General features: G+C 41.1%; 1 protein-coding gene across 3 annotated transcripts in view; it reads left to right on the forward strand.

Annotated features, from left to right (window-relative positions):
- LOC140725142 (spectrin beta chain, non-erythrocytic 1-like) overlaps positions 1-12,709 on the forward strand; it is a 332,123-nt gene that overhangs the window by 170,242 nt on the left and 149,172 nt on the right. For all 3 annotated transcript variants that reach the window (XM_073040207.1, XM_073040210.1, XM_073040208.1), the window contains exons 5-9: positions 2,180-2,271; positions 2,422-2,502; positions 4,637-4,752; positions 5,682-5,794; positions 10,216-10,403. In XM_073040207.1, coding sequence (XP_072896308.1) covers positions 2,180-2,271; positions 2,422-2,502; positions 4,637-4,752; positions 5,682-5,794; positions 10,216-10,403 — 590 coding nt within the window. The remainder of the gene's footprint in view (positions 1-2,179; positions 2,272-2,421; positions 2,503-4,636; positions 4,753-5,681; positions 5,795-10,215; positions 10,404-12,709) is intronic.

Consider the following 12,709-nt stretch of genomic DNA (forward strand, 5'->3'; position numbering starts at 1 on the left):
CAATGCCTCTAGGTATGACTTTCTAACATTACAACAGCCATGACATAAACTAATAAAAATCTTAACTTCTTATACTGTATTCTACATTGTATCTTACAATACTAACAGCAGTATATTTTCTTTTACTAACATAGACTAATAAACCTTTTATTTCACACCTTGGAACTTATAACATGTGTGATTTTGTCTCAAACTGTGCGAGACTGTAGGTAGATCTAGTCTCTGTATCTAGCTGGAAGTTTGACTTGTCTCCCAGACCTTGTGCGATAGAACTGTGACTGTGCTTGTCCTTCAGAGTCAGTCTCTCGAGTAACCTCTGTGTCTGCATTTCCATTTGTATTCGTGATATCTGTTCTCCTCAGAAATAGGTAGCTGAGGTGTAACCCAGCTGACCTCCAGCTCTCTTCCTAGCAACTCTTCCTTTTGCTCTTTGAGGTAAGCACGGCTCAGAGCATCAGCGATGTACGGTTCTTTTCCTGGCTTATAGGTGACTGTGAGAGTGTACCTCTGTAGCCTGAGAAGCATCCTTTGCAGCCTCATAGGAGCTTGGTGAAGGGGCTTTTTGAAGATGCTCCCAAGTGGTTTGTGATCACTCTCAACCTGGATTTCTTTGCCATATACATACTGGTGGAACTTCTCACACCCATAAACTATGGCAAGTAATTCCTTCTCGATTTGAGCATATCGGCATTGACAGTCTGTAAGTGCTCGTGATCCATACGCCGCAGGCCTCCCATCCTGCAGTATAACAGCTCCTATTCCTTCCGAACTGGCATCCACAGACATTGTCACCGGTTCATTGACATCATAGAACTTGAGTGCTGGTGCATTGGTAACCAACTGCTTCAATGTGTCAAAACTTTTCTTTTGTTCATCTTCCCAATGCCATTCGGTGTTGCTCTCTAGTAGCTTTCGAAGTGGAGCACTGACCTCTGATAAGTTGGGAATGAACTTAGCAAGATACTGTATCATGCCCATGAACCTCAAAAGTCCTTGCTTGTCTTCGGGTGGTGGTAGCTGTACCACAGCCCTGACCTTTTCATTATCTGGTTTTAGCCCATCAGCGCTGAGTACGTGACCTATGTATTTGACCTCTGTAGTTCTGATCCTATATTTACATTTGTTCAGTTTTAGGTTGTACTCACGTGCTCTCTCCAGAAGCTTCCTCAATCTCTGATCATGCTCTTCAATGGTGTCACCCCATATCAGCAAATTATCAATGATACTGACCACTCCATCCAGGCCTTCAATCATTTGTGCCACTGACCTCTGGACTACCTCTAATGCAGAAGAAATCCCAAGGGGTAGACGCAGGAAACGATATCTCCCTATGGGCGTGTTGAAAGTGCATAATTTGGAACTTTCTTCATCCAGCTTGATCTGCCAGAAACCTTGATTTGCATCCAATACTGAAAAGTATTTTGCATTAGGCATGCGGGAGACAACCTCTTCAACTGTGAGCAACGGATAGTGCTCTCTTTTGATGGCTCGGTTGAGATCTTGTGGATCCATGCAAATCCTAATCTTTTTCTCTGTGACCACTGTCACCATACTATTCACCCTGTCGGTCGGTTCTATTTCTCTCGTTATGACTCTCATCTGTTCCATTCTGTGTAGCTCCTCCACTACTCGATCCCCGAGAGCTACAGGAACCTTCCTTGGAGCATGCACGACTGGTGCAACAATTGGATTAATCTGGATATGGTGTTTCTGGTCTCCAAATGGAGGCATGGGTTTGAATCCCACTTCTGACACCATGTAGCGTTAATGTGACTCGGACACCGCAGTATTAAACACACACGTTTATTCACCAGACTTCCATTTTACAAAACCCCGTGTTCTGACGTCATACGCACTCTGACCTACGAATACTCACATAATACATTACACCCACTAACCCTTTCCACTTTCCCTCAGTTCGTTACCCTTCTCCCTCACTTGCTGTTTTCTTTCATTCTCTTCATAATTTTTAAGTTGTTGACTTCCTAGACAGTTTGACCTTCAGTTTGCAACACTGTAAAAATTAGATTTGTTTTAATTTTCCAGAGTTTTAAATGGAGATTGGACTACAAATGTATTTTCCACTTCAATTGTTCTTACTATAGTTCTTGTGAATGCAGTTCAAATGTCATTCTAATTTTTTTTTTAAAAAAGGCTGTTGATTAATCTGTCATTTCAGATCCAGGATATCACCGTGGAAACTGATGACTATAGTGAGACTCGGTCAGCAAAGGACGCACTTCTCCTTTGGTGTCAGATGAAAACAGCAGAGTGAGTTACTTCTGCTGCTTTGTGTGAAGCTTACAGTGGACCCAACCTTTAATGCAAACACCTGCAAACTTTGATCTGAACTTCCATCAAAGATGAAATGTAAAATGATCTCAAATTAAATTTCTTTTTTTCTTTTTTTATAATACCTAGATACCCTAATGTAAACATCAGAAACTTCACATCAAGTTGGAAAGATGGCTTAGCATTTAATGCCCTTATCCACAAACACAGGTAATGTGTGGCTTTGTCTATCACTAGTTAGGAGGATGTAACTAACTTTAGTCAGGGAGCAATTGTTGGAGGTCACTAAAGATGAGAAACTGATTCATCAGGATTTATTATTCATTGAGATACAGCACAGAGTAGGCTCTTCCAGCCCTTCAAGCCGTGCTGCCCAGCAATCCCCGATTTAACCCTAGTGTAATCATGGAACAATTTGCAAAGACCAATTAACCTACCAACTGGTACGTCTTTGGAACAGGAGGAAAATTACTTAGAGCTAAATGAACTTTAAGGATGTGGAGCTTGTAATGAAATAAAGGACTGCGAAGCTGAATTGCCCATTCTGGTTTTCACAACACATTGAGAGGGAGGCAGGCACGAGCAGCTTCATTTCTCTGATCTACATTCTCTTCACATATGAAGAGGGAAACAAATGTACACTTGGATGAGGACAGGAGTTCAATGGGAAGGAAAAGAGAAAATAAGTAACACTTAGAACCTGTCCTGATGCAAGGCTTCTTCACTCTGAAACTTAATTCCTTTTGCTTCACAAATACTGCTTGATCACTGAGATCCTCCAGCAGATTGTCTATAGCTCCAGGTTCCAGCATCTTTTGTGTCTCCATTGTATAAAGCTTAGCACATGAGCAAAGGTTCAGCTATGTGGGATAATCAAGGAAAAATCTATCAAAGTTAACTTGCATTTGTTGAATTTAGAAGATGCAGAAGTAATATAGCTGGGATTTTCAGAAAACATCTCATAGGAGATGACATGAATTTGTCTAAACAGAGGAAATCATCTTTTTCTATCATCATTGAAAGCCCTGGTTTCCTTGGCTGCGTAAGTCCAGGGAAGACAACCTCCAGCCTCGACAGGCTCATGAGACTGAGGCGCTCTCCCACCCCAAACCCCTGTTTGTGTGGATGCCGTGTACGTTGCTACCCTGTTACACATCAGTGCCACGAAATAGCAGACAATACACCGCCTACGATTTAAAGATTATATTTATGAATCTTAATTCAACTAAAGGGTTGATAAGGAAAAGAGCAACAAGGAAAAGAAAAGGGGCCATTTTAATGAAACAGTCAAATGTGCGCAAGTTGGAGCTCGAAGTTTGTCCACAGTCGATGCTCCTCAATGCCCCTGGCTTCGTCAAATCACAGTCCCACTCTGGGTCAAATCCTACGACCTCTTCTCTCTTATGTCTTCCCTCTCCATCTCCTCTCGAACAAAAGCTCCAAGCCCAACCTTAGTGTCCCTCACCAGAGAAACCTCCCCTCAATCCGACCATCCTAATTAGATGGCACACATTCTCCTCATCTCTCATCTTCGACAATAGCCCAAACAAGTATGAAAACAGAACAGGCTGGTCTTACAGAACTACTAAATAAAATACATACAGCATAACGGGGAAAAATATGAACCAGGGCATTACATAATAATTTTAAGAACCCTTTTAAAAGTGAGACTTAATATTATCTCAAGAAATAATATCTATATCTTAAATTTCCTGTCAAATATAATTTCTGCTTGATTAATCTATCTTTGTGTGCCCAGTGGATTTTCTCCTGTTCAGTGCTGTCCAACTCTGGCCCAAGTACCTGATGCAAAATCATCATAGCATTTTTATTGGTATAATGGTACCCTGATTTTTAAACCAAAGATTTTGTGTTTTAGATAATGCCATAAACTGTAGCGGCCACCCATGCTGAACCGATAAGTACTGTCAGTGGGCTAAGCGTTCTATCCTCCTGTGTCATCAGTGATAACATATATACTAAGTAGAAAAAACGCCACTCGTGCCAGAGTCTCATTCATTTATTTAATTGAATTATTTAGATTTTATGCTCATGTTCGAACCTGTGCTATAACAAAGGAAAGAGGAGCATTTGGGTTCAAACTTGGTTTAAACCACTTACAATAAGTCACTGTTGCCAGTGGGGTGCATAACTTTTAGTTTTAGGAGCCGGCTTTTGAAATTGTGTGGACAACACAGTAAGGTAGTTTTAAAATGGATCTGGATTGTCTATTGGGCATTTTGGCAAAAATGTCAGGACACTATGAAAATTCATGCTTAGTTTTATTCGACAATAACAACAAATAGAAAATCAGAAATACTTACAATGTGTTTTTCTTCATCAGGCCTGATTTGATTGAGTTTGACAAACTGAAAAAGTCTAATGCCATGCACAACTTACAGAATGCCTTTGATGTCTCCGAGAGGCATCTGAATGTGACCAAACTGCTGGATCCTGAGGGTAAGTTTCATGAAAAACTTGCCAGACAATTATGGGTGTATATAGCCAAATAGGCTTCCATGATCAGTGGGCTGTAAAATATGTTCCATTTCAGGTGTTCAGAACACACATCACATTGAAGGGGAAGCAATATTTAGAAGCCCCAATTCTCTGACTGTTAGGCTAGGATTGCTTTAAATTTGTTTGTATTTACAAAGTTGAAGTAATGTGACATTAGCAGCCTTTTGTCTGAATGCTTTGTGAGTAAAACTACCAAATGTAAAATTTATGGGTGGCAACAGTAGCATAATGTAAGTAATCTAATATGTTAATAATAAGTTTCTGGATGCTGCCAAAATTCTTGGCATTAATACAAGGGCATGAATTTGATTTCCACCATTCAAGTAACTAAGTAGATAGGTAATTTAAAAATATAAAGGAAGCCTTAGTAATGGTAATTACAAAACCACCAGATTATAGTTAAAACTCCACCATTTTCATTGAGATGTCCTTCAAAGGATATCTGCCATCTTTACTCCATCCTAAGTATGAGTACAGACCCATTCCTAAGTGCCCTTGAAATGAGCACATGAATATTCATAACTGCCTACTCACTTCAGGGGCAGTTAGGAAAGCACAGTAAATGTGGGCATTTCTCAGAACAACACATCCTATTGTTCAAAAAAACCCTAGTTTTGCCTTTTTGCAAAACTCTGATTGGCTTTCTTTTCCTCAATGACCACGGAATTCAAAGGCTTTATTCAACTTTTTAGGTAATGTGTTTAGGTTTTTATTTTAGCTAATCTTTTTGATCCAATTCAGATAGTGCAATTTGCATGATTGATTGAATAACATCTCATTGTTGTGATCAAAGTGCATTTTCCCTTTTATTGACTGATCTTGAAGAAAAAGTAAGCATTCTTTTTTTTCCTATTTCTTTCCCCTCCCAGATGTCTTTACAGAGAATCCAGATGAAAAATCAATCATTACCTACGTGGTGGCATTTTACCATTATTTCTCCAAGATGAAGGCATTAGCAGTGGAGGGGAAAAGGATTGGCAAGGTTTGTGTCGTAAAGAGTGTCTGTGGGACCAGGCAGGGAAATGGTTTGGCACAGCCAAGAAGGGCCAAAAGGCCTGTTTCTGTGCTGTAATGTTCCATGGTTCTATGCTTAGGTAACAGGCTTCATCCAATAAAGTAATGGTAGCAGAATACAATTCTGGTATACTGACGAGAAGATTGATCTCCCATTACCTGTGAGAAATTCTTGAGAGTTGCCATTTTTGCCTTTTCCTGGAAAACTCTTACTGTTTAAGATGCTAGTCAGAGAGCACTCAAGAAAATGGGATTTATTTTTTGTTCCTGAGAGCAGTGAAAAAGTAAAGCTGTTCAATACAATGCTGTTTTGGTAAGAGGAGAATAAACAGAACTTACTTCCACTGAAAGAATGGTCAAAGAGGGGCAGGACCTCTTCCAATGCAGGGAGTTGAGATCTAGAATGCATAACCTGAACTGGCAATGGAAGAAGTGGTAATTTTCAAAAATAATTGGAGCAATAGCTATAAAAGAAAAAAAAAAGGGGAACTGTTTAAAGATGGTAGAGGAACTAATCTGGATGATTTCTGTACAGATTCCATACCAACAATTTGCTGCATCATTATAAACAGAGCGAAGTTTCAACACACATTTCTTCTGATGGTCACAAGCTCACTTTTTTTTCATTCGGGGGGGATGGAGGTTATGAAGTAGGAAATATGATCAAGAATTAGTAACTATAATCAAGCATTTTTATAAAAACAGCTCAGCTGGTAGCTGTTAGTGCTGACATCAAGTCAGTATTGAATTGGTGATTTGGGGTCACGGTCTACCTGCTTTTGCTATATTTCGGAGATCAGTAGCTGTGCAAGTCCATTTTCTCATCTGTTTAGTATCAGGCTGTGACACAACAGTATTCAAGCATGTATGACTGTATATTTGATATCATTGGTGCTCAAACATTGTGGCTAGAAGATTCAGGTTTTGTGTCCTTTGCTTCCACTGTTCAGAACTGTAGAACAAATTTAGTGTCACTTCAGCAGAAATTATTCTCAACTAAGCTTTGGATGAGAAATGCAAAGCCTCAATTGATGCAATCGGTTATTGTATTCATACATAGAAACATAGAAAATAGATGCAGGAGTAGGCCATTCGGCCCTTCGAGCCTGCACCGCCATTCAGTATGATCATGGCTGATCATCCAACTCAGAACCCTGTACCTGCTTTCTCTCCATACCCCCTGATCCCGTTAGTCACAAGGGCCATATCTAACTTCCTCTTAAATATAGCCAATGAACTGGCCTCAACTGTTTCCTGTGGCAGAGAATTCCACAGATTCACCACTCTGTGTGAAGAAGTTTTTCCTCATCTCGGTCCTAAAAGGCTTCCCCTTTATCCTTAAACTGTGACCCCCCTGTTCTGGACTTCCCCAACATCGGAAACAATCTTCCTGCATCTAGCCTGTCCAATCCCTTTAGAATTTTATACGTTTCAATAAGATCCCCCCTCAATCTTCTAAATTCCAGCGAGTATAAGCCTAGTCGATCCAGTCTTTCTTCATATGAAAGTCCTGCCATCCAAGGAATCAATCTGGTGAACCTTCTTTGTACTCCCTCTATGGCAAGAATGTCTTTCCTCAGATTAGGGGACCAAAACTGCACACAATACTCTAGGTGCAGTCTCACCAAGGCCTTGTACAACTGCAGTAGAACCTCCCTGCTCCTGTACTCAAATCCTTTTGCTATGAATGCCAACATACCATTTGCCTTTTTCACTGCCTGCTGTACCTGCATGCTCACCTTCAATGACTGGTGTACAATGACACCCAGGTCTCGTTGCACCTCCCCTTTTCCTAATCAGCCACCATTCAGATAACAATCTGTTTTTCTGTTCTTGTAACCAAAGTGGATAACCTCACATTTATCCACATTAAATTGCATCTACCATGAATTTGCCCACTCACCTAACCTATCCAAGTCACCCTGCATCCTCTTAACATCCTCCTCACAACTAACACTGCCGCCCAACTTCGAGTCATCCGCAAACTTGGAGATGCTGCATTTAATTCCCTCGTCTAAATCATTAATATATATTGTAAACAACTGGGGTCCCAGCACTGAGCCTTGCGGTACCCCACTAGTCACTGCCTGCCATTCTGAAAAGGTCCCGTTTACTCCCACTCTTTGCTTCCTGTCTGTCAACCAATTCTCTATCTACATCAATACCATACCCCCAATACCGTGTTCTTTAAGTTTGCACACTAATCTCCTGTGTGGGAGATACGAGGGGTGATGGATAAGTTCATGGCCTTATGATGAGTTATTAATTTCAAACTTTCTGCCTAATCACTCAGAGTTGAACTGCACATGCATGTAACGAGAGCTGTATAACTCATCTCCTACTTTAGGCCACGAGCTTATCAATCACCTCTGACTATGTTGAAAAATAAATACGCTAGGTTTTCTAAAATTGACTCCTTCTACCTTAGGCCACAAACTTATCAATCACCCCTCGTACTCGTGCATTCAGTATAGTAGTTCTTCCTTTTTTCAATTATTGGATATACCTCCCAGGTCTTAGAATACACAGTAGCAAAGAGTAGGTTGAATGAGCTAAGTCCTTCATAATGCAGTTCGTATGGAAAGTAAGCCAAGAGTGATTCCTACAGGATGAACTACCTCTCATTTTCCCCATCCCCTGCCCACCTCTGGACAAATCTGACCATCTGTTCCCTCAAGTACCCTGGAGCATTGTTGAGCAGGAAAGGGATTCCCCATCACCTTTTCCCTTCAGCCTGCTCCAAAGACTATCATTGAAACCATGACCTGTTCACCATCCACCCCCCTCACCCCAATAATTAGGTACCCCACGATTCTTTCTAACCCCTCTGCACCTCCCATAGCAAACTTTCCAGGTTACTGCATTGAGCTATGGACGTTGCCACTTGATGGCCCTGACCCATTAGGTTTGCAAGCACAAAGCCAGCAGTGGAAAGCAAAAACTGGAAGGAACTCCTACTTGAGAAAAAAAACTGCTTTCAGGCCTTCTGGTCTCAAAATAATCTCACATTGAGCACTCTTCACAGCAACACTCCTGACCATGGTTTCTATATCCCAATGATACAGAAAGCTTTGTAGAACATATTTATGGCCTGGTGACTCAAATGACTAGTGAATCATTGAATCACACAGACAAAACCTCCAAATGCAATTTATCTTCTGCTGAATTAGCTCTAACCAACCTGGTAGCCTTGTGGAAACAGATAGCTTGTACCAGATGCAATGACACCAATGAATTTTGCCCTTTACTTTGCCTCTTTTTGGATATTAGACCAAGACTGCAGGGGTATTAGAACAAAGCATTAATTGAAGTTTGTAACCTGTCGTTTTTGTGTACATGTGGTTTATGCCTCTACACAAGCCAAAGCTAAATCATATCTGGCTACCTTAAATCTCTTGTAGACCAATACAAGTATCAGGAGCAGTTTTAAACCAGCTGTTCTTAAATTATTAACTGCTCTTGTATCTCCTCCCTGATGGTAGTAACAAGACAATGGCTTGTCCCAACTAGTGAGGGTCCTTAGCGATGGATGCTGTTTGTAATCGGAAAACAATCCTGTAATGCCAAAACTGTTTACAAGGCACCTTAACAACATTTTAAAAGTGATGGATGCTGCCTTCTTCGAGGTACTGTCTCACGAAGATATTCTTCGCAGTAGGGAGGGCAGTGTGTATGATGGAGCCTGGGGGTGTCTACAATCCTCTGCAGCCTCTTGCAATCCTATGCATTGGAGCCTTCGTACCAGGCTGTGATCAACCAGCCAGAATCTTGCAGGAGTCCTTGGTGACGTACCGAATACTGGAGCTGCCCTAAAAACAGTCCATACGACCCCGTACATGCCATGTAACTGCCAGTAACAAAAGTGAGGTTTTTTGTAGAACAGTAGCTTGCAGAAGCCTGTTTTTCCAGCACAGTGTGGATATATTGTACATCTTGCAGTCAATCAAATTGCAGCAGGAGGTAGGTATCTTGGCAGCACTGAGGCATCTTGAAAGGATTGCTTCTTTCCCTCTGAGTTACCTTTTTCCCAGACAAGGTCATACAGGTCCGGAAGATAGAAATTCACTTGACTACTTTTTATCTCAATTGAAGCTAACCCTTATGCTATTATGAGTAAATATTTCTCTGTGAGCTCATAGTATGTGAAGAATCAGAGTCTGGTTTAATATCATTAGCACATGTCATGAAATTTGTTTAGTGCAGCAGTACATTGCAATAAATAATAAAAAATTATAAATTACAAGTATATATAAAAAAAAGTGCAAAAAGAGAGGAAAAATTACTGAAAAATTACTGAAGTAGTGTCCATTGTCGATTCAGAAATCTGATGATGGAGGGGAAGAAAATGTTGAGAAGTGTATGTTTACCCAGACATTGTACTTTTCTTAGGTGCTGGACAATGCAATTGAAACCCAGAAAATGATTGAGAAATATGAAGAGTTGGCATCTGACCTGCTAACGTGGATCGAGCAAACCATCATTGTCCTCAACAGTCGGAAGTTTGCCAACTCACTGACCGGAGTGCAGCAGCAGCTACAGGCCTTTAACACTTACCGCACAGTGGAAAAACCTTCAAAGTCAGTTGTAGAATTGGGATGTTAAATGTTTTCACTTACAGCTACCATTTTTACACGCTTTCTTATATCTCACTGAAGGGGATCATTATCGACCTATGATCATGCTGTGGAGTTATTGAATATGCATTGTTTGAGAATGGCACCTCTGCATTAGATAATCACAGATTGAGTGATTCATAGATCATAGATTCACCAAGTTAATTCCTGGTATGACAGAGCTGACCTAACAAGAGAGGTTTAACAGATTGGAATTATATTCTTTGGAATTTAGAGAGTAAGGGGTGTCCTTATTGAGATATATAAAATCCCAAGGGTGGCTCAGTAACATAGTGGTTAGCACAGCACTTTATGGCACTGGACATCCGGGTTCAATCCCCGCCACTGCCTGTAAGGAATTTGTACGTTCTCCCTGTGACCATGTGGATTTCCTTTGGGTGCTCCGGTTTCCTCCCATGGTCCAAAGGACTACCGGTTAGTAGGCCAATTGGTCATTGTAAATTTTCCCATGATTGGGTAGGATTAAATCAGTAATTGCAGGATAGCACAGCTCGAAGGGCCAGAAAGGCCTATTCCGAACTGTATCTCAACAAATAAATAAAGTGACTGAGTCGGTGTGAAAATGCTTTCCCCAGTAGGAGAGTATCAAGCAAGTGGATGTAGCTACGAGATAAGTGTCTGGCCATTTAAAATGGAAATTTATTTTTGTAGCGGGTGGTGAATCTCTAGAATTCACTGTCCCAGAAGATTGTGGAATTTAGACTTGTGGAAGTATTTATGATGGAACTGTGTATAGAGAAGAGAAGGGGAATTGAGGTCAGCATAGATCAGCCATGATCATTAAATGATTGAGCAAGCTTGAGAGGGCCAGGTGTTTCACAATCAGACTGTAGTCAGGGGCAAGAGCTTTTGACTCTGAGTGAAGCAGGTAGGGGTATCCTGAGAGGTAGATCTTAGTCCTGGAACTTGTCCAACAGATTGAGATTCTTATTCCCTGTGCAGATGGGAGTGGGACCTGTAGGAAGGATAAGCAACTGAACTGTGATTCAGGGAGAGAAGAAAATTATAGTTGTAATCGGGGTTAGTATTGGCAGGGGAATAACACAACTCTCTGTTGCAAGGATTGAAGGTCCCAAAAGCTGTGCCCAGGGTGGAGACCGCTCACCTGACTTGCAGAAGTGTTTGGGGTGGGAGAGGAAAGATCTAGTCATTGCAATCCATATGGCTGTCAGAACAAGGAAAGAGGGTTCTGCTGTGGGAATTTGTGCAGCTAGGAACTAAATTAAAATGCAGAATCTAAAAGTGAATAATTCCTGGTTTGTTATCTGAGGCATGTACAAATTGACACAGGGTTAATAAGATCAGAGAGTTAAATGCATAACTCAGAGATTGGTGTAGGAGAAATGTGTTCGAATTTGTGGGATATTGTCACCCGTATTGGGGAAGGAGGGAGCTGTTTCAATGGGATAGGCTACAATATGATGTTTTGGGCATCACAGAGTCATAGTGAAAGAAGAACCCAGCTAGATACTGAATACCCAAGGATACATATCTTATAGAAGAGATGGAGATGGGCAGAGTGGGTGGGTTGTCCCTGTTGGTAGAAAATAAAATGAAATCCTTTGCAAGAAGAGACATAAGATCAGAAGGTGTAGAATTCTTGTGGGCAAAGTTAAGAAAATGCAAGAGTAAAAAGACCCTGATGGGAATCATGGACAGGCCTCTAAATAGTAGCCAGGATGTGGGGTACAAATTACAATGGGAGATAGAAAAGGCAAGCAAGAAGGATAATGTTACATTAGTTATGGGGGATTCCACTATGCAGGTAGGTTGGAAATGTCAGGTTGGTACCAGATACCAATACAAGGAATTTGTAGAATGCCTATGAGATGGTTTTTTAGGGCAGTTTGTGGTTGAGCCCACTAGAGAAAATGCAATTCTGGATTTTGGTGTTGTGTAATGAACCAGATTTGATTAGGTAGCTTAAGGTAAAGGAACCGTTAGGAGACGGTGATTATAATATGATAGAATTCACCCTGCAATTTGAGAGGAAGAAGCACAGAAAAAGGTTTGATTGTGACCTCCAGTGCTATCTCAGTGGAGTCTGAACATTCCACCTGTGACTGCATGCATTTCCCCAGATGCACCAGTTTCCACTCATATCCCAAATGGTGTGCCAATTTGTAAGTAAACTGGACACTGTAAGATGCCCTGCGTGTAGGTGGGTGATATGAGAATCAGGCTATTGATAGGCCTAGTGATACAGGGTTACAGGAAGATTAGTGGGGAAATGGGATGTTCTCACAGCC

Source organism: Hemitrygon akajei, chromosome 3, assembly GCF_048418815.1.
Source record: "Hemitrygon akajei chromosome 3, sHemAka1.3, whole genome shotgun sequence".
NCBI classification, from domain to species: domain Eukaryota; kingdom Metazoa; phylum Chordata; class Chondrichthyes; order Myliobatiformes; family Dasyatidae; genus Hemitrygon; species Hemitrygon akajei.